The following is a 23,790-nucleotide window of genomic DNA, read 5'->3' as shown; positions in this document are numbered from 1 at the left end:
TTATAAATATGGGTTAAGTGCGCCGGAATGCAGTTAACTAATCCCAAAAAGTTATTGTGTGCACGAACTTTATGTTTGTTTTATTGTATTTAGGAAACTTGAAACGATGGTTATAATAAATATGGAACCGGTTTCCTACTTATGAGCACCGTTTTTTCATATACACAAACATTGTATGTAAATCATTATGTTTATTGTGTGCATATATAAACTAATCCCGAAAAGTTATTGTGTGCATGTCACGTAAGCAGTCAACGTGAAAGTGGTGACCGGCTAACTTCTTACCCGGTAACTTTTGTCTACTATGAGACTCTTGAACAAGTTTCCTGAATACAATAAAACAAACATAGAGTTCGTGCACACAATAACTTTTTGGGATTAGTTAACTGCATTCCGGCGCACTTACCTATATGAGAATCTAAACGCCCAGGCCGAGAAAAAAAAAATTGTCTGTTTTATAACTGATGACTAACATTAAATAATTTATAATCATGATAAATTCATAGTATTAATTAGAAAATACTCATATACTGTAAATGATGCCTAATCCCTTCTCTAACATATATATGATATATTGTATACATATAATATAGGGTTAAGTGTGCCGAAATGTAACTAAGTATGCCTGAAAAGCTATAGTGTGTACGAACTCAAGTAAACATTTATAGTATGCATGGAACTTAGTAAAATAGTTCAAATCATGCAACTTTTTGTGACCCACTAATCAAAACCTTACACATGGCATTTTAAAGAAAAAATACCTTGCACGTGACAACTCATATGGGTTGCCACGTATACCATGTTACATGATTTGAACACTTTTACTAAGTTCGTGCATACGATAAAGGTTTACTTGAGTTCATGCACACTATAACTTGTCAAGCATAGTTAGTTACATTCCGACGCACTAAACCCTATAATATATATAGCCTTTTTTTTTCTTTTTCTTTTTCAATAACTGTAAGAACTCTTATTATATATTGAATCACATATTTTTAAATTTCATTTACATGTGAAACATTATAGAAGTTCGTGTCGCAAAAAAAAAAATCAAAACTTTATATATAGCTGTTTGTTCACATGTGAACAAAAATATGAACAAATATATTCACAAGTGAACAAGAGGCTATTTTAAAGGTTTTGAAAAGAATTTCCCACAACATGAACTTTAATAACTTTTTACATATGAATGATCTTTAAAAATTTATGATTCAATACATTATTTATGAGCTTTAAAACCGGTTTTTTAATCAAATAAATCCAATCTTAAAAAATAGTTCAAACAGTTGATCAATAAAAATATATTTAAAATCTACACAAAAACAATCTTAAGTAGTTATAATCGAACAACATATAAGTTTTAAACTTAACAAGCAAGCCAAAATAACATTACATATACAAATTATTATAAGAGCAATATATAAATTTTTTAAAAAAGAAAACCCTGATAATAAGAATGAGCTAAAAACCACAAATCTCAATCCCGTACCGATCCTGATCTCGAAAAGTGGTATAGAATCTCGATTAGGATCGATACCAATATCCATTTTTTTGAGTTTTGGAAATCTTCTGAAATCCCACGAAAGTCCCGTAATATAGCTACCACACTTTACTTCTCTATGGCCCAATTAAAGTTCAATCCATCTATACTATCTTTATAAACAAACTACTCTCCCTAAAATTTAACACTCTACCTTTAAAATCTCTAATTTACCCTTTTAATCTATATTATCATAAAATACTTTATTCCTGGAATTCCAAAAATACCCTTAAAAAAACCTTACGCATGTCCCTTTTCTTTCCTTAAGTTGCTCACATAGTATACCAAAATACACACATGAGTTACCGAATTTAATAATCAATCAACATAAAAAAAGCTCACTCTAAAAATAATAACGGTGGTAAGAAACACTTGAGTTAAATCATACATTCATGTAATACCACAGTACAACTACTTAACCAGCGTTTTTTTCCTATATCCCGCTGCATCAGGCGGGTACAAGGCTAGTTATTATATATTACTCCGTACATTCATAAACAAGCTTAGCTACAATAACTACGAGTATTTTCTATTTTCATTATTATCACATAATTTTTTATTTTCTTATTTTTGGCACAAACTTCAAGCTTAAACTTGTAAAGCTTTTAACCATAAGCTTTTAGGCTTTCTACTTTGGACACCAACTTAAACTTATAACGCTTTTAACCACAAGCTTTTAGGCTTTTCACTTTGGACACCAAAATTATTATTTTTTTACTTTCTACCCCTTATATAAAGTTTAGGTTTTCTAACTTTTACCATCAAACTCTTAGATTTTCCAACTTTGACCACTCATTTTATGTTTTTACTTTCTACCCCTTATAGTAAACTTTAGGTGTTTTTAATTCTTACCACCAGACTTTCAGGTAATGTTAGATATATGTTTACACGATGCGGCGATGATAGTGGTAGTTGTGGTGGTGGTCGTGTGGTGATGACGGTGACGACGAGTGGTGTAAGTTACTCGTAGTGGTGGTAGTGTGGCGATAGCGACGACAAGTGGTGCAAGTTATTAATATAAAGTTAATTGATGTAAATGATGGTAGTGTAATTATTTTAAGATCATTTATACCTTTTTAATAGACTTTTGCACCGCTTTTCTTTTTTGTGTTGTACTTTCTTAGATTTATAATATACTTATGTAATATACGTTTATCGTTTAAATCATTATATGTTTCAACCATCTTATATGTGTTACAAATTATACGTATCGCTAATTAGGATTCCGGGGCAACGCTCGGATTATAAAAAACTAGTTATATATATACTCTAAAGGGTTTAGTATCCCGGAGTGTAAGCAACTTTGCAGTTTTTTCTATTGTATGTAAGTATAAAAATTTTTATACATTTTATGTAAGTATCTCGCTAAAATTGAACACTTAATGTAAAATTTTTACGTTGACCAATCAAAAACTTCTAAGTGGGCAGCTCATATGGTTGTCACGTATACATTTTTACATTAAGCGTTTAATTTAGCGAGATACTTACATAAAATGTTCAAAATTTTTTATGCATACACACAATAGAAAAAGTTACAAAATTACTTATACTCCGAGATACTTAACCCTATACTAAAAAACAATATGCATCGTACAAGTTAACATGCTTAAAGTACAACTCCTATTTACTTTTAATGATTTACATTTTTACCCTCTAAGTTTATATTTTTTAAGTTTTGACCACCAATATCTTTTGACTCTTTTTTTAACTTTTAAAATTTATATATTTTAACTTTTGCCCCCATCTTTTGAGTTTTGTCTTTTTTTCATTTTTGCCCTCTAAAATATTTATCTTTTAACTTTTGCATCCCATCACAATTTTAAGTTTTAATTTGTAGGTATCAAAGTATCAAACTTTTGAATTTTCAAGTTTCTATTGAACACCTTTTACACATAAGCATCTATTAACTGATTTTTACGTAAAGTTTTAACACATCATGCACAGAAGATATATAGCGGTAAAAATTATATTTGTTGAGCCCCTGCCGCAATACGCAGGTAATGATACTAGTTATACCTATTTATTAAAAAATATTTTACCGTATCCATTTGCATTAAGCCCACTTTGATTAGTTCTATACCCATCTTTTGTTTAGATCATATCATAATTGTGGTGCATCAAGTACATAATTTTATGGTGAGTTTGAGCGTGTACTTTCGAAGAAGTATGTAGTAATTTCTTTTACTATATATTTATGCAATGTGTATTGTTACATTTATATAGTGTTTGAAAACAGAAGCTGTCATGAATAAGAGATGGAAAAAAAGGGGAAATAGTGATAAGAATTGGGACTAGTCGGGATTTGGTATCGATATCCCCATCCCATTCTGGTACGGTATTGGTACAACAACTGATGGGATCAGGATCGATTCAACGTTTTGATCAATTTTGAGATTGGTACCGTCAGTACCGGGAGCGATATAGAACGGTAGTCTCATTCCCATCCCTACCTGGTTCAACCTCTAGTCAATTAAACTAAACTACTATCCCTAGCTAATTCGGCCAACTAACTGGGTATGGGTTAAACCCATTAAATTTATTACTTCTGAATCACTCATTTTGTTTTGGCTTATAGGTTAAATTTAGTCAATGAGTTAAATAGTGTCGTACCTAGAAACAAAAACAAATTCATGTTATTGGGTGCTAACTCATATCCTACATTAAATCAAAAATTGAAAGAAACAAATGCTAATATATAAATCAATTAGCTACCCCATTTATCAAGGATTGGTTTAGATTAAAAAAATATTGGGCTTGTATGTTGGAATTGTCTTGTGTTATTTAGTCCTACAATTGGTATCACAACTTTAAATATGAATCTTGATTTATATTTGATTTTAAGTTCAACTGTTCTATACTCATTTACAAAGTATCTTTTCCCACCCCCAAGTCTCCACCCTCTTCTCAAATATCCATCATCGTTATCATTTTAAAGATATTCATTTGATATACATAATTTGCCCTTATATATGTGTATCATCTATACATTAACTTTTGCAATATCTATACTACCTTCTTTACATCAATTAGCTACGCTACTTGTCACTGCAGCCGGTCGCCACCACCAGTCACTACCACCACTACCGCCTCCGAATTATGTGGGTACCCCTCTAGTGATTTGTTTATATATTTTGAAGCTTGACTTTAGTTTCATTAAATTTTCATTTTTAAGGTTGTCCTCTGGCTTTTCGTTTCTGGGGTTGAGGCAATGTTTAATTAACTAATTGTAATTTTAGTTTATGTTAAATTCAAGCAAAGTTAATCTATTAAAATAATTATTAATTATCGACTAAAAGGGTAAGCTTAGAACTTTAATGACTTAAATGTTAAATGTATGTGTCTTATATTTTTCGAATTAGTTTTTATCTCAGTTAATTGAGTTAAATGCAATTTTGGTCCCTGTGGTTTGTACAGTTTTCCAATAGGAGTCCCTCCAGTTTACTAGCAATAGGGTCCTCTAGAGTTAAAGTCAGTTTGTTAACTTGGACTAAGATTGTATAAAAGAACAAACCATAAGGATCTTCATTGCTAGTAAACTTAAAAAGAAATCACACTCCAAAAACTTACCAAATCATAAGGACCAAAATTGCATTTAACTCTAATTAATTCTTGTAATAACATTTAAATTGCAAGCGAACATTTTGTTAAACGATCAAATAGGTTTAAATAAAAGAATTAGTCTTTCATCGATTATATTATATCTATATTTTAATAGAATCGAAAGGATTGAAAAGTGATGAGCCACCGTCCAAAGTGACCTATTGTAGTTTTTTCAGACTTCTAGGCCTTTCTAAGTTTTTTGTCCAGACTTTCTAAAATTTGTGAACTACCTTTACTTATAGGTTTATTTTGTGGTGGTGGTAGTAACAACGACGCATTACATAAACAAACACAAACACGATAATCAAAGTCTCACAACGTGGGCTTATTAAACCACCTAGTTGAATGAAAAAGTAAGTTTTTTTTTTCTTTTTGAAAGGAATGAAAAGTAAGCTGAATTGAAAATATGAAACACATGCATAAAGAAGTACAATATATCAATTATAATACTTGTCATGTGTAACCAATCATTGAGGTATTAGGTACCAAAAGACTTATTTTGTGTGTTAGGATAATATATTGTTTATGTGCTTTTAAAATCATTTATCTAAATATTTATTGATCAATGACTTTATTATCACTGAATAATTAATAGGTAATTATTATTATTATCTTGTTTTTGAACAAGTTAATAGTACTAGTTAGCATTCGAGACACCACAATGACAACCAATTGAGTACTATACAGAGCTCGAATCACGCATGTCTGAGATTAAACTCATGACTCTCGACTCTCCCCCAATAATTCACTCCTACAAATAATTAATAGGTAATTATTTAACGGACATGATTACACTCACTTATAAATTAGGTTTTCCTTCGAGTGTGTTATTAATAGAATTAGAAAGGCTTAGCACTAGAACACCAACTCCTCCTCCCCCCCCCCCCCTACTTCATAACTTGTTGCCTTACCTTACCTCTACCACCTAAATCCATTCTAAAAACATACCTTAAACTGGAACCAAGTCGGTCACATCATCCTTCTGCGGTTACCGGATGACCATGTACACATTTCTAATCTATTATATTTTTATTAATTTTACAATAACTGATCAACATTTAATATTAGAGCAAATGTTAATGAATCAATTATTGTTTCTGCTTATTCTAATTAAGTTTGTTCTATTTTCTAAGCAAAGTCAAGCTTTTAAAAAAGTTATTAATTGTCGACTAAAAGTCTGGGCTTAGAATTATAATGACTTAGAATTATCTGTCTTATATTTTTCAAATTATGTTTTTAGTTATCTTATCTAATTCTTGTAACAACATTTAAATTGCAAACGATCATTTTGTTAAATGATCAAATAGATTTAAGTTAAAAGAATTAGTCTTTTATATTTTAGATAAAACTATAAGTTAGAATTAAATATATATATCACGTGCATAAAGAAATACAGTACATCAATTATTATACATGTCATATGCAACCAATCAATGTGATAGGTACCAAAAGACTAATTTTAAGGTACCGTGTGTTAGAATAATACTAGATTTTAGATCCGTGTTCAATATTGGACACGGGATTTACGATATTAATAATATTAGATCTATATACATTTAAGTCATAAAAATTTATAATTTTAAAAAAACACAGTTTTAAGTGTTATATTTTGCAAGTTGTAGTACAATAATTATAGGTTCCTCACTGTCATTATTAGCCTAGACATATTGATGGAATTGTTTGTCATAGTTATTTCACAACGCACATGTTATATATAATAATTTCTCCATTATAATATATTTTGAAACAAATGTACTCATAATATGATATTATTAGAAAAAATAATTAAGAATTAAAATATAAACATATTTGTGATCACGGACTTGACATTGAAGTATATGTATTTTATCATGATGCACGTTAATAACACGCATATGTTTATTTTCAATCACTTGTTCTATGATAATATGATAATAATTAGGATTATTTTTATATTTTTTGATAACAATTAGGACTCTTCTAATATTTGTTAATAAGTCATTAGGTTTTCAAATAAATATTTTTTTTTGAAAATATTTCATATGTTAAATTTTTTTTATTTAATTAAATGATTGAAAATTTTAAAAAAATTTCTCAAATTGATGACTAAAAATAAATATAAATTAAGTATTCAGGGATAAAAAGTGTAAATTATTGATGAAAAACAAAAAAATATAAATTAATAAGACTTTTTCTACAAATTAATATAAATATTAATATAATAATATAATTAGATAATGATTATTAGGATTTTTAATTTGTAGTTTATCTAAATGATGACATCATCAAAAGTCAATCTGATGAAATCAAACGATGTGATTGGTTAATTAGTCATTAGTTCAACTGTCTTATAGTATATATTAAGATTAAGATATTATTCATATGTCTTTAATATCATTTGTTTAGTTATTTATTAATCAACCATCTTATTACTCTTGAATAATTAATAGGTAATTATTTGATGGCATAATAATTCTCGGTTATTAACTAGATTTAGTCTTATATCAAATACACAAAAAACTAACGACATTTATAAAATAATATAAGTTATTAAATAAATGAAAATTAAAAAACTTTTTGGAATAATACAAATGACATATATAATATTTTTAACTCTTTATGTAACAAATAAAACATTTATGTCGTTGATGAATTATTTAGTACTAATTAATAAATTTATGTAGAAGTTTGTTTTAATATAGACTTTAACAAAAAAAATTGATATATATTTTTTTAATATACCGAGTAATATAATTTGTGTTTTTTAGGATGTCGATATATATATATATATAAACCTTAAAAATTACAAGAACATTTAAGAACCTTCTTTAAACTAAAATTATTACTATGTGATTGCTTACAAATGTTCATATGACTATTTATATACATTTGATTACCACCTTTCTCATGAAAATATTTAATTACAACATACTTCCATACATATGCGTATAGCACCATTCATGCACATGTGATCATATATACTACATCTCCACATAAATGTATAACGAATGATTATCTATGTTTCTACATAATTATAAAATCCAATGTTACACCTAAATAACTCAAAAACAATCACTATGTAAAGATAATCAATGATTGAACTTGATTTAAAAAGTTCCTAAAGATTTTTGCAATTTTTGGAGTTCCTAACATAAATTTTTACTATATATATATATATAAAATTCATATATGTCATTTTTAATTTACCAATATATCAAATATGTCATTATTAAGTAACAAAATATTATATATGTCAATCATAGTCTACCAATATATCAAATATGACATTGTTAAGTAACAAAATATCATATTTCAGTGGAAAGTTTATAATTTGCTCTATATTATATATATATGTGTGTGTGTGTGTGTGTGTGCGCGCATGTGTGTGTGTATAGGGGAAAGATAATTAGAGTACAAACAATCTAAAAAGTACAAAGGGATCAATCCTGATCAAGCTTTCCTTCTCCCTCTTCCTCCTTCTCTGGCTGCTGTGTCACCTCCTTCTTCTCCGGTGAGACAGCCGCTGCCAGCCACCACCTCCTTCTTCTCCGGCGAGACAACCACCGCAGCGCCAGCGGCAAGGGTGAAGCTCGTAACGTATCAAACCGTCATCATCTCTTGGATCATCGTCCATCAAATTTAAACGATTCCCATATGCTTCCGGTGACAACCAGTTTAACGGATGATGGCAATGCCCGTACCGTATCCACCAGAAAATGAAACTGATGATTGCTGGAGATGTCGCCGGAGGTGGTGGCGATGGTTGTCTCGCCGGAGAAGAAGAAAGGAGGAAGAAGATGCTTGATCCAACGGTGGAGATTGATCCCTCTGTAATTTTTGGATTGTTTATACTCTATTTAACTCACCCCTTTATATATATATATATATATGTGGAAATTACATATATGTCATAGTAATTAACAAAATATCAAATTTGTCATTTTTAAGTAAAAAAATTATCATATATGTCTAGATATATATTATTAATTATTATACATCTCATTATGACTTTTGAAACGTATAACATCTCATTGATATATTAAATATGTTCAAATTAATTAAGTCAAATCTAAATATTAAAATATTTTAAAGTCATTCAATTTTAAATCCATGCATTTATTTTTTTATTTTTTAATTCATGACGTTTTGTTTTTTCATCAAATGTCCTTATAATAAGGAAAAACTTTATATATGTCACTAGCTCTTTTTACCCGCACGATACACGATGATTTTAAGCTACATCATTTCAAACATTTTATAAAGTTTATTAAAAGTTAATGTCTATATTAAAGACCATGATGACAGTCAAATGTTAAAGTTATCAAATAAAATGCATAGTTACATGCGAGCCTATACGCTACAAACTGACCATAGGAAACTTATTCACTAAATAGGTTTTATTTTTTCATGTTTTGCTTAAGAGTAGTTGTAACAATATACTTATATACATAGAACTAAGATGAACTTTAGAAGCCAATCCAACTTAGAATTACTGATATAATGTTCATATTGATATTCATAAATAAAATAAAATCCAAATCAGATCAAATCATACATATTTCATTTTTGTACTAACCGATTCTTCACTCAAAAAATACTCATTATCTTATAAGGAAGATTGATCTAAACTTATAAAACACACACTCTTTTACTCTTAATACTTCATATTCAAAGATTAAAAATTCAAAAGCAAATGCATTATCTACATCCTTATAATCCTGAATCATATGTACGTATTAACGTGACATGGATCAATTCTTTGACAAAAACAAAATCTTTTTTTGTTAAACCTACACAATGAAAATACAAAGTAAATCAAATTTATAAAGATGTATAATCAAAAATTGGATTAACGAATTTCACCATGAATACTGTAAAACAAAAGAAGACATAATTTAATTAAGAACAAAAGAAAAACAAAGAGTAAAGGTAATGAACCTAGAATAGTAGAGAGTCTGACATAGTTTTTTTTTAATCTATATATACATTTACGATTACAAATTGTTAAATAGATAGATATTTGTGAATAAATATATAAAATTATTATTATTTTTTAAAAACAAATAGATATTCAGAAACCCAAATATTAAAATGATATTTTCGAGATTTTTGGAAACAATAATTAGAAAGTTATGGAACCACGTATCAAGTTATTCTTTTTTATAATTTAAATAATGAAATAACAATATTTTAAAGTTTTTCATATAACCGAGCAGATATTTTTTATATTTTCATATGATCAAGATTTGTTTTTTAATTTTTGTGTATATTTTATTTTTCAACTTTTTTTTGCATATCTCTTATATCTCTTATATATAAAAATAAAAGAGAATTGTTTATAAAAGATTTTTTTAGAAAATTTCCTATGTGGCAAACTCACAATCTTTTATATAAAAATAAAAGAGAATTGTTTATAGAAGATTTTTTTTAAAAATTTTCTATGTGGCAAACTCACAATCTTTTCTACGAATATTTTTAGAAATTATGACATCATATTTAAAATTATAATTTTAGCAACATTTTAGGTTTTTTTCTTTAAAATTAATCCATCTTAACACTATCGATCTTAATTACTTTATTAATTTTTCACATAATTTTATAATTTACATTTAAGTCATGATAAAACTTTAATAAATATAGACATTTTTTTTTATTTATTTTCAAGTAAAAAGAATATTTTAAAGTAAAATATTAAAAACTAATCCATTGTTTTTTTTACATGCTAGGTATCTTATATAAAAAGAAAGAAAAAATAGCTTGATATAAGAAGATTAAATTAAAAGAATTATCATCAAATATATTAATGTTTGTTGTTTAAGTACATTGAATATATTTGATACACAAAAGCTTAAAGGTAGATATATGCATTTTGTTCATCAAAACTATAAAAAAATATTGTAGTAAATAATCACATAGATATTTCAGAATAGACTCAATTCATTTCGTCACTACGCATGATCATACGTTTTTAAAAACTTTCATTAATATGCCCGGGTTGAACCCGGGTTAATTAGCTAGTTATTATTATTATATTATTATAGATATTGTGAAAAAAATATGGAGATGCCACGTAGGATAAAATCCTGTGTGGTAATTTTTAAAGCTAGTTTTAAGTTAGAAGAAAGCTTTAGAAGGTTAGAATTGCTACTGTTTTAATAGATATATATATAGTTTGGTAAGTCACAAAATATCATATTTTCTTAATTAAACTTTGAAATATCATATATGTCATTTTTAAGTTACCAATATATCTAATATGTCATTGTTAAGTAACAAATTATCATATATGTCAATCCTAGTCTATCAATATATGAAGGATAATTTACTATGTAAATATAGAAGCATACATATGCTTGAGCCACTTACAGGTAACAAAATTTTATAAGCTAAATTGAATAATACATATGTCTTAATCCACTGAATTTACAAGTTATAAAAACAGAGAATAAAAAAACACAACATGACACCAGAAATTAAAAGTAAGATCTTGTAGAGTTTTGTTTTCTTAAGATTATTATTCAAGTACCAACAGCATACTCCAATTTTTTCAGTCATGTAATCAATTAAAAGAGTGGAAAATATTCGAATGTGAGAAAATACCGAAAGTTGCTATTTGCCAATGATTTTCAGTGAATAACCCTTGATACTACAGTATAGCGAAACCCGAAACGTAAATATGTACTTAATTGGGTTGATTGTTGGATGAGTCGAATATTTTGGAATCCAAAGTGATGATATATCAAAAACTACTCTGCGAAGCCTCGTGAGTTGGCATGTATGTCTAATTGAAGTTCTCATCTTTTATGCTGTTCCAATAACGTTTTTACTAACGACAGTTACTCCACGTCAGATGAAACTTCATAGTCGAATCCCACAACTAAAGATGATACTTTTTGCCAGTATTTCAACTCCACATCAGGTGAAACTTCTATGTTAAAGGTCACTAGTATGCCTAGAGTCACCATAGGAAATGACGTTTTCGACCATTGTTGGAACATTGAACCTATCTTCTTTCAACCTGAAGGTGTTTCATTGGGTAGCTAAAGCAAAACTATGTCTCTCATGCCAGTTTCATATATGATGGCTAAAGCGTGGTCTCAATGCAGCGGAACTGAAATATCCACCTGCTTACCAACTCTCTGTTTGAGTTATGGTCATTGATGTCTTACTACTGACTCAATTTTGTGCTGTTGATCGATTAAGATCCAGGTCAAATAGATAGTGAAACTATCAACAATGTGCTTGTATACATCTTTTCTTTTTTCAACTGTTGTTGAATCTTTAGTAAGATGAAAGTAATAAATGGCCCTGAAATGTATCACAGCAAACATATTTGTTATAGCTACTGGATTCATGCATACTGTTGACTCTCGAGTCTCGAATGTATCTACATGGTCGGTTCACATTTTCCGTTCAGCACTTTAATGGAGGTAAGATAAAGAAAAATAGAAGATCCAAACTATGAATTTTACAAATAAGAATGAAGCTTCACCGTTGGTTGAAGTTAGATGGTGAAGTTAGCTAGTGTCACTTTAGAGCTGCTTGACTTATCAATGTAAATGGTATTCTGTAACTATAAAATAGAGGTACAAATGTAAGGTTTTGAAATGAAATGCAGGTGAACAACTTAGGAGGATTCATGGCCAAAAGCAGATAGACCTGCACCCCTCGTGACATCTACAGATTAAAAAAAGAAGATACACTTAGCACAGAAAACCAAATTAATATAATGGAGAGATAGTTAATACAAGGATTTTGATCACCAGACCCCTTACGGCTATGGTTAATACGTAGTAAAGTGTTGTACATTGCAGTTGATAATAACTTTTGAAGGACGGATAATTTATATACAATATTGCATTGTGTTTTAACCATAGCCCCAAGGACTATGGTTAGAGTTAGCCAAATCCTTAATAAATAAAAGATCTAAGAAGAAGATAGTTGCATTTATTTGGGACGGATAATTTATATACAATATTGCATAGTGTTTTAACCATAGCCCCAAGGACTATGGTTAGAGTTAGCCAAATCCTTAATAAATAAAAGATCTAAGAAGAAGATAGTCGCATTTATTTGGGACGAAAAGTGCGTTGTTAACTAATTTTGTCGTGTATCAGAAGAAATCTGTAGGTTTTTAGGGTAAACTTAAACATCCAAAAATCATCCAATATTTTTATGTATTTATTTATTTTGAACTCAAATTGGTATTACTGATGGGTCACTAACCGACCCAATCATCTCCACGCCCCATAGAAGAAAACTCACCATAGGTGAGAGAAAACCCTCTGAACCAACATGGAACCCCAGATTTTTGTCACATGTGGGACTTTAACCCATGACCTACCCATTATTGAAATCACTGGGTACCTCACCTGAGGTAAGTCATCTCAACCACTTGGACTTGGACTGAGAGTCATTGGTTCCAATATTGTTATCTAAGTGGAAAAATTGGCAGGTTGGGTAATGGGAAAACAAGCTACTTTTGGTATGGAACAGATTTGGTTAAGTTGACCTGAAACACTTTTCGTCTTAAAATGTTTTTATAATTAATTAGTATGTCATTTATGATGAATAACCATATTGTTTCAATATCAAATCGGTTTTCACAATTATATGATTTATAAGATTTGTTGCATTAAAGTATACCATGACAAGGTTTCCATCCATTTGACCCTGTTCCTTTATAGTGTTTAACCCATTTCTAAGCAAAGAGGTCCAAATCTAGTACTTAAAAGTAACCTTACCCGTCTCCGGTAAGCTGACATAATCGGGACAATCACTTGCTCCTACACAGTCTCTAAACTGCAACATAACATGATAAAATCATTATTAGTAGTATTATATCTTAGTTGATTAGGATTAAGCAAATACTGTATTATATCTTAGTTGATTAGGATTAAGCAAATACTAAAAGGATTTTGCAATAGAGATAATAAATTAGAGTAATAGTCGTCTAGAGGTTTACAAGTTTATTATTGTGAAAAGATTCATAATATGGTAAAAGAAAGTGACAACAAACCTTGAAATCCTTGGTGAAACATATACGGACTTCCTCCAAAGCACCTTTTGAGCAGATTATTTGTGGGGTTGAGTGGAAAGCATTTTCAAGGGCGGAGATTATTCCGCCTGATGGATACTTCTCTGAATTTGAAGGTACATATCCAGCTTCAAAAATGACTTCCTAAAACAAAGATAAACTTAGGCTTAACCAGTACTTGGATGTGGCAAGTCAGAAAGCCTGGATAATGGGTTCAAAAAGGTTAATTTGTAGTACAAGAGTGGTTGGACTTGGATTGACCCAAAACACTTCTTGTCCAAATATTTATTGTAATACAAATCTGATTTTTTGAATTAAGTAAATTTAGTACATCGTACGCATAATTGAATGACTTCCGACCCACTCAACCCATTTGACCTGTTACCTTTTAAGCTATTCGTTATTGACCCGGTTGACATGTTCGAGATAAAACATAACCTGGATCAGCTCATACCCATTCATAGTCAATGGGTCATAATTGTCACCTCTAGTTTTTGCTATGATAGAAATTCATATCACCTTTTTTGTGATTTATAACAAGGATTCTAGGTTTACAAAAATATCAAACAATATGAAGTACAACCTTAAACACCTAAGTAGAACTATGGTGCAACATTATCAATTTATTATGGAAATGGCAAGGCAGAAAAAGATCTCCTTTAAACAAAAAGGAAAATAAACATTATTCAAATATTATCATGTTCCTCAAGAAGCAATATTTCTACAAAAGAAATTCTTTGAGTGGCTGATTTTGGATTTTTGTTATATCAACATCTAGCCTGAGAAGAAATTATAGCCACTAACTTCCGTAAAATAAAACTTACCGTGATATTATACGTAAAATACAAATTGATGGTTGTCAGAAAATAGTTATATTCATCTCCCGTTACTGGAGCAGCACATGTACCATGTTTTTCTGCAGATAAAGTGTAGTAGGTAAAGCATTAGAAAAGCAAAGAGTAAAAAGAATGCATGACTGAACTTTTTTAGAAAGATTAATAGTCTACTAACAGCATATGAAAACAAATTTATAGGATCATATAACTTATGCCATTTTCGGTTAGTAATTATTTGTGTATGTATTGTATATATGTTAAGTACTGCAGCAGGAAGATGCTTACCCCACTGACAATTGACGTGACCCCATCAAGCATGATTGGAAGATAGCGGAAATTTTGTTAGTATCACATTGAAATAATGATTAGTTGGTAAAATCAATTAAGATTGTAATTAAAATGCACCTCATGAGCCCAAAAGAGTCCTTTTTTCCCATGGCATGTTGATGATTTACTGCAACTTAGTGTCGGCCAATACTTGTCCAAAACACCTTGCAATGTCGATATCTACAGATTGTAATAGCCAAAACACTTAGTCAAACAATGTTATAGATAACTAACACCGTTTAGACCAGCTCTGTTAATTTTCCAAAGTAATGTCCATCTATATTGCAGAGTGTTCATAAAAGTTACAAGCTCAAGTTCCCAGAAGTGAAAAGATTGGAGAGGTTTATCCGCATAATCTAGAACTTAAACTTTGTATGGAAAAACGGAAGATGTCATTATGTATGTGTCAGCAAACAAATATGATAACAGTGATAATATGTAAGCAGTTGGATATATAAACAACACTAGAAAATATCTATTACCATACTAAAAGAATACCTCATTTTCATTGAACGCATAACCTGAACAACATGATGGCCATGTACCATCATTGTAGTCTGGCCATAGTCCATCTGCATTACAAGAAGTTGGTCAGGAACGAGGTTACTTACCTATCCAGCATATAGAAGAATATATAGCGTCATACATCGTCATAGACGGTATTGGGACCCAAAACCCGTGGAAGACGGTATTGGGTGCTACTTGCTTACTAAAAAAAATGTAGTGTCGAAAACTTACGGATTGTGAATACCGCTGGATTATTTTCCCTGAAAGAACCATTACAAATTAGTATGAAATAAGTGTTTCATCACCATAGACCTCATATATAGAAAGCCACCTTGTGGAGATCAATAAACATATCCTGATACTTCAGTGATGATACAATGGAAGTAATAATATATCTCTTCCCGAGAAAAGTGAACTAAATTTACTATAATCATGTACTTTTAATGTCTTGAATCTCCACATTCTTTCTCCATAAACATCAAAAAACTCATTGACATGAGAATACCCTAGAAGTTCCAAAATGTAGGCATCGCAACAAGAGTTTAGTAAAGCTAAGCTAGACTAAAAAAATTGTAGCTAGTCCTACATTCTAGTAGATTGCCTTCCAGTGGATTGCTATAAAAAGCATGATCGTACCTCTTTGAAGAACACAAGTTGCACATTGAAGACTTAACACATCACAAACTATAAGCCATCTTATAGTTTCAAAATCAAATGAATTGTTCCAATTGTTACAACATCAAAACAAAAGCTAATATATGTGAGAAGCAAGCCGACTCACAAATTTTGTAAAGGCTTATCACAACTTTACTAAATTGACCAGATTTACAACAGTAGTGACTCACAAATATTTGGCTTCTTAAGAGATCCTAACACTATATATATCCTTCTTTTTTGTTAACGCGGTATCCAGACTTTGTCTAACTAATCCGCTCGGCCTGAGTCCACACCCACATAAACTCAAACCTGGTAAATCTCTCACAAAAGGAGATTTACCTGAAAATGGCATATATTTGGTTTCTTATTAGATCCTGAAAATAAGGGGGTATTTGGATTAGCTTGCAATTTGAGCTTATTAGCTCATTTGATAAAAATGGCAATAAATTCCTATCCAGCAACTAGAGATTAACAAACAAATTCAACATTAAACCAAACATATTAACATAAATCATATATATATATATATATATTGATTAAAAAGTCAATGAAATTAGGACAAAAGTACCCTCTGCAACAACCACTTTGAGCACAACATTTAGTAGATTGTGAACAGTAAGTTGGTCCCCATTGAACAGCCAATGCAAAGTAATCAAATTCTCTTTGCTCAGCAACTGTCGACACCACTCCGTCTCCGGTGACTTCGCCGGCGTTGAAAGCTCCGGCCATCAGAATTAGTGCCAGGACTGTGGCGATTGGATGTGACGTCATTGTGCTTATAGATTGTAACTCAAGAAGAAAATCAACTCAAGATATAGATGGATGGATGTATGTATATGTATATATAGTCGTTATATATATAACAGTAAACGTGAAACTGATTTATGGAATAAAGAAATTAGAATTATTATTTTATTGATATAAAAAATTGAATAGGGGGGTTTGGTTTATTCTGATGAGATCAAATGAAGATTCTGTTTGTATACGTAACGTAAGTAGCCTTCGCAAGTTCAAGTTGTAAATGAGTAGTATTCTTTCTTGGGTAGTTTGGTGTCAACTCTTTTTTGATTAAGATTGCTTGTGTACAATGTTAAAAACCAGTCTTTTCAAACTGATCGGGTCTTAAAAACGGTTCAAATTTAAATGAACTAAAAACTTGGTTTTTAGGGTATGAAAACGGCTAAAATTAGTATAGTAGAATCGTGACCACTTTTTGCTGACGTCTACAGTAGCTAGCCGGTTTTATTCTTATTTTTAAGGGCTAATTACTTGAAAAGTCTCTCAACTTGTCACTAAAACCTTTTTTTGGGCTCCAACAATTTTTTTTTCAAATTAGCCACTTTTTTATGGGAAGTGATATTCGTACCATTTATTTTAATTGATGTACCATAACTGTGTATTACTGACTTGTACAGTCAGTTATACAATTTGTACATTGTGGTACATTAATCAAAACTGATAGTACGAATATCATTTCCTCTTTTTTATATTCCCTTGTACCATATGACATCTAGCCACTTCCATTTCAAAACCACCACCGTCGGCGACATAAACTTTATGGTGGCGGCTATGGAGATTTGCGGTGGTGTTAAGTAAAAGGTTCAAATCTTTAACTTGGGTTGTTTAATAAGAGTTGAACATGAGAATGGTTAAATGGGGACAAAGATACAATCAAGATTATTCAAATTGTTTCATGAGTTTTGTGGCCGGATCTTTGTGGTGGTGGTGTTGGGGTGGCCGGAAAATTTGTATGTTGTTTTTGATTTTCCGATGATGTGATTATATACTAGTGATGTTGATGATAAGCTCACGTTGCCATAGGGAATATGTGATTATGGCATCCCAAATCTGTAATGGCAAAAGGGTAGTCAGATTTAGGTGGTGTCGGCGGTAGGATGGTCGGAGGTTATGAAGATAGAATGGAGATGGAACCCAGAAATATATATATTATATTTTGGTGTTTTGTATAGAGACGTGACTTGGAATTTCTATGTAATCCATAAATGAAATAAAATAAAAGAGATGTTACATTCAAAATACTTTTTGACCGGCTACTTACACGAGACCCCACAATAGTAATTTTAGCCGTTTTCATATCTTCAAATAGAACCTTTTTTTTTGTTGGAGCCCCAGAAAAAGTTTCAGTGACAAGTTGAAGGACTTTCCAAGTAATTAACCTTATTTTTAACTGGCTACTTGTACGGGACCCTTTAAAAGAGATTTTAGCCGTTTTTCTTTCCCCGAATAGAACTTTTTTTTGTTCGAGCCTCATAAAAGGTTTCAGTGACAAGTTGAAGAACTTTTCAAGTAATTAGGCCAATTTAAATGAGTTCATTAGTTAAGTTATACGGAGTACTAGTTTTATAAAAATGATATAGAACGTTGCAATTCGACAACAAGTCAACAATATGTTTATAAATTGACTAACAAATAATAAATAGTTATAATAAAAAAAGGTTAAAGATTTAAACTCAACAAATAATCAACGATATATGCAAATTAGATCATAAGAATAAAAGAATTATAAAAATGTTCTATTGGAAACCCGGAAAAAACTATCCGATTCAATTTTCAACCAGTTTAACTTAAAAAACTGATCTTAATTATACTAGTTAACCGACCCGGTATCGGTTAAATCAATTTTTAAAACATTACGTGTTTATATTCTTTTGTCTTGACTTATAAGTTAGATTGAGTTAATGTGACAAAAGCAAGAAATATGTGTTATTGGGTGCAAACTCATCCTATATTGAAAATTGTAAGAAATAAATGGTACTATATAAACCAATTGGCTACGCATTTTTCACCAAATGTTTTAGACTCTAACAATATTGACTTGTATTTGTTTGACTAACTTATTAGTCAAACAATTGGTATTAGAACCCAAACTTGATGACCGACGAAAAATGTGTGGTGACTCTTCTAGTTAAATTTTCTTTCGAGAACGAATAAAGGAAGTAAAAGGGCTCTCTAATGCCTTATATGTCACGACTACACTCGATTTCGGTTTGGCGTAGGGTTCAATTTTTGGTTTGTGTTTGTTTATGTATGTTGAATTAAAGCTTGGCTTTAGTTTGGTTGAGTTTTCATTTTTGAGATTGCGCTTGAGCTTTCGAGGTCACGTGTAGTAATTAACTAATGATAATGTTTAGTTTGTTACATTCCGACAAAGTTAAGTAATAAAATATTATTAGTCATCTACTAAAAAGTGGGTTTTTTCTTGTTGACTCGAGTAGTTGAGTAAGAAGTGTTTGCATAATTTCAATGACTTAAAATGTATGTGTCTTGTACTTTTTGATTATTTTAATTAATTCTTATAATAACATTTAAATTGCACTTATTAAGTGATCAAATAGATTCAAGTTATTTTATTAATAACATGCTGTCAGTATAAACTATTTTGTGCATTAAAGCTTATACTTTGTTATGCGAATTTTAAGGGATCCTTTTTAATGCATAGAGTTTTAGTTTATATGCATGTAATAAGCTACTAATGAAACTTTTAAGGGATATCATTATCATTTTCTTAGTTTTAATACGGGATATTATAAATTTACATGTCATGTGCATCTTATCAATGAGGTGTTAGGCATCAAAAGATTATATCTTTCGAAAAACATAAGGTAAGAAAAAATAACCTAAAAAAAGTTGAAACTTAGATCATTTCCGATAAATAGACACCCCCTTTGCTAGCCACCGTGAGTGTGTAAGAACCTAAGTTCTTTTGTCTTATCTTATTTTTTATTTTGTCACGTGTCAAGATCATATTAATATAATGTTAGATTAAATTTTGTTGGGAAAAGTACATTGTTCGTCCCTGTGATTTTTCAGAAAAACACGTTTCATCCCTGCCATTAAAAATGAGCTTTTTTCATCCCTATGGTTTATATTCCGTTAAAACGCTTCGTCCCTGTCATTATGTCCCCCCACGTGCAGGTCACGTAAGGGCCTTTTCGTCGGTTTGCACCATATATTAACAAAAAAAAACATGGCTGCCTATTAATATAAGACCCAACCCTTTAATTTGACCCACCCATTATCTAAACCTAATTTCTTCCCCAAATTCGATCCAATCAATTGAACTTCAATCAAATCGATGGTTGCTTATTGTTTGTGTGGGAAGCATTCGGTGGTGAAAACATCATGGACTTCATTGAATTCAGGTCGTCGTTTTTACTGTTGTTCACGAAGTGTAACAATTTCTCAACCCTAATTCTAATTAATTTTGGTTTCTTTCTTTTAATTGTGAAATCAAAGTTGGTTTCTTTGTTACCAGGAATCAAAGAATTGTGGTTTTCTTGGATGGGTTGATCCCCCAATGTGTAAAAGATCCACCGTAATTATTCCTGGATTATTAAGAGGTAAGAACAATTTGGAAATAATATTAAAGGAAAAGAATGCTCAAGTTGGTAGATTGAAGAAGTGGTTGATTCTCAGCTGGGTTTTGTTCATAATTGTGTGGCTATGTAAGTCTTAGTTGGGTTGAATAATGTAATCTTGTGTTTCAAGTTTATTTGTATAATATCATGTAATTCTACTATAATGCTAATAATATTGGCAAATTTTCAGTATATAATTTGTTGTGGAAAATAGTGTTGGTTTAATAGCATGTATATATGTCTGTTACATGTGTGTATATATATATATATAGCAGAACATTTGCTTTAATATCATACATATATATAGCAAAAGTAGTGACATATATAGCAGAATTGGTAACACAATTAAAAGTGCATAATTGGTAATTGAGAATGAAAAGTGCAGAATTGGTAATAATATAGTAGAATTGGTAATTGACAATCAAAAGTGCAGAATTCCAACTAAAACATGGTAAAATGGTAATTAAGAATGACAAGTGCAGAATTCCCAATTATATAGCAGAATTGCAACTAAAACATGGTAAAATGGTCTTACAATACAAATCCAAATTTAACTTAAACATTTAGATCAAACATAGAGTTTAGCAAAAGAAACAGTTTAGCAAAAGATTAAACATAAACAACTTGTTAACATAAATAACAATCTAAATTCATTCACATCCCAATGGTTGACTTGCAATTGCAGCTTGAGTACCAGATTGACTTGCAGCTTGACTTCCATTCTCTTTTGCAACTTTCTTTTTCTTCAATGGTTGACTTCTAGCTTGACTTGCAGCCTTCTTTCTCTTCATACCTTGACTTGTCCGAGTTTCACTTCCACCTTGACCAACAGCTTTCTTTCTCTTCACACGTTGACTTGGACCAGCTTGACTTCCACCTTGACCCTTGCAAGTTACTAAATTATGACCCCTATTCCCACACTTTCCACAAGTAACAGTTTTTCCAGCCCTGCTAATCTTTCCATTCTTAACCATCTTTGCAGCTTCAATCTCCATTGCACTCTTTTGTCTGACTTTCTTTGGCCTACCAATTTGAGTCTTATGATAAGGAGGGAGCAACTTAGTTGGGCACTCACTTTTTGGCCATGAGGTATCTCTAGTCACTGGTTCCACTTTAAACCCATAAACCTCTTTCCATGTATCCAATCTATAACATGGATGAACCCAATTCTCAACTAACCATCTATTACCAGTTTCATTATAATGTGCCCAGATACCACAAACTGCATGTTTGCAGGGCATCCCAGTCAAGTCCCACCTTCTACAAGTACAAGTTCTCTCCTTAATATCAACTACACATTGCTCCCTATAAGAATCCTTAACCTGAAATCTATTAGACCCATTCCATATGGCAGTACACTTATTTGCAGCTTTTTTAATTACCTCAAATAAAATGGTAGCTGTAGGTGTCAATGGGACTGTTTCTTTATCAATAACCTTTTGAACTGTCACAATCCTTTTCATGAGGTATTCCCTAATATACTCTAAACAACTAATGATTGGTTTCTCTCTTCCTCATCCTGACTATCATCCCTTTAACTATGTTCACTCTCATTCTGTTCATCATTCTCATTATCTTCACCTTCACTATGTTCATCATTCTCATTGTCTAGTCAAACAACATCCTCATTCTCTAAAATGGGATCCCTCTGTTCCATAAACAACATCCTCATTATAGGCTTAGGTTTCTTAAAGTTGGTCAGATTTAGCTGAGAATCAATTTCCTCAATTAAGTCCCCTATTTTTGTTATTGTATTCTCATCCCCTATTTTACCCACATACACATCAATTTCTCTAAACTTAGAAGTAAATCTCAACATTTTTTTGATATCCCTAACAGATTGTAATGGTCTAAGTCCATTATCTAAGTCACTTCCAGGTTTCATGAAATAACACTCCTCTATACGATCAGAACAGTTTACTTCTTTAAGCATAGCATACACTTCTAGCATGTTCATCTGTTAATACTCAATAAAGTCGAAAGTAATTACCTTTCCATCATGATATGATCTTTTAGGGTTTGTAACGAATTTACCATCATGATGAAGATGAATGGTGAAAACATCCTCCATTTTCCTTCCTATATTATAAAAAAGAAGGTAAAACAATTGCTCAAAAAAATATTGAAAAAAGACATAAACCCAAATAAGAAAAAAAAACCCTAAATCAAATACGAACCTAACTAAACTGTTCAGGCTCCGCTACTTGTTTTCTGATTCTCCATCGAATATCCTTATCAATATCAATATCAGCCATGGCGATATATAGGAGGGAAAGGTTTGGAGGGAAAGCTTTGGCAGGTTACTGCGTGTCTATGTGTGTATTTTGATCGGTTTTTGTTTAATTAAACCACAGGGATGAAATTGAAAAAGAAAAAGGGAAAAAAGAGGATAAGATAGCAAAAGACGAAAAGGGCCTTGATTTTTGGTGCAAACTGATGAAAAGGCCCTCACATGACCTGCACGTGGGGGGGACATAACGGCAGGGACGAAACGTTTTAACGGAATATAAACCACAGGGATGAAAAAAGCTCATTTTTTAACGGTAGGAATAAAACGTGTTTTCCTAAAAAACCACAGAGACGAAAAATGTAATTTTTTTTCTTATGCCTACAACTTGATAGATCGGTATAGTCTTTTTTTCATATCATCATTCAATTGTCATTCTAATGAGAATTTAAGAACACACAAAATTTAGGACCAAACTCAAAGTGCACACACAACCTCAAAAACACATGGGCCTCCAAGATTCATGGGTCTCTTTCTCTAGTCTAAGAACCGAATAAAATGACCCAACCTACCCTTCCACAACACTTCAAAAAATTTTAGTCAAAGGGCATATCAGTCAAAACAATGTAAACTCCATGACCCCACTTTCTATATAAAGAAACCCAATATACTTTTCAGCTCTCCGTATAGAGAGTCTATCT

At 30.8% G+C, this 23,790-nt stretch overlaps 1 protein-coding gene across 1 annotated transcript; it reads right to left on the bottom strand.

Annotated features, from left to right (window-relative positions):
- Positions 1 to 12,531: 12,531 nt before the first annotated feature.
- On the bottom strand, positions 12,532 to 17,475 carry LOC122607209 (ribonuclease 2-like). The gene is made up of 9 exons (XM_043780139.1): positions 17,052 to 17,475; positions 16,058 to 16,086; positions 15,818 to 15,891; positions 15,398 to 15,499; positions 15,278 to 15,281; positions 14,981 to 15,072; positions 14,139 to 14,300; positions 13,864 to 13,921; positions 12,532 to 12,796 (listed from the first exon to the last, which is right to left on the bottom strand). The coding sequence occupies exons 1-9, from the start codon at positions 17,252 to 17,254 to the stop codon at positions 12,747 to 12,749; spliced, it is 774 nt and encodes a 257-aa protein (XP_043636074.1). The 5' UTR covers positions 17,255 to 17,475; the 3' UTR covers positions 12,532 to 12,746.
- Between the last annotated feature and the right edge of the window lie 6,315 nt (positions 17,476 to 23,790).

Source organism: Erigeron canadensis, chromosome 7, assembly GCF_010389155.1.
Source record: "Erigeron canadensis isolate Cc75 chromosome 7, C_canadensis_v1, whole genome shotgun sequence".
Classification (NCBI taxonomy): Eukaryota; Viridiplantae; Streptophyta; class Magnoliopsida; order Asterales; family Asteraceae; genus Erigeron; species Erigeron canadensis.
The sequence above is the reverse complement of the archived record's forward strand: the minus strand, read 5'-3'. Positions and strand labels throughout refer to the sequence as shown.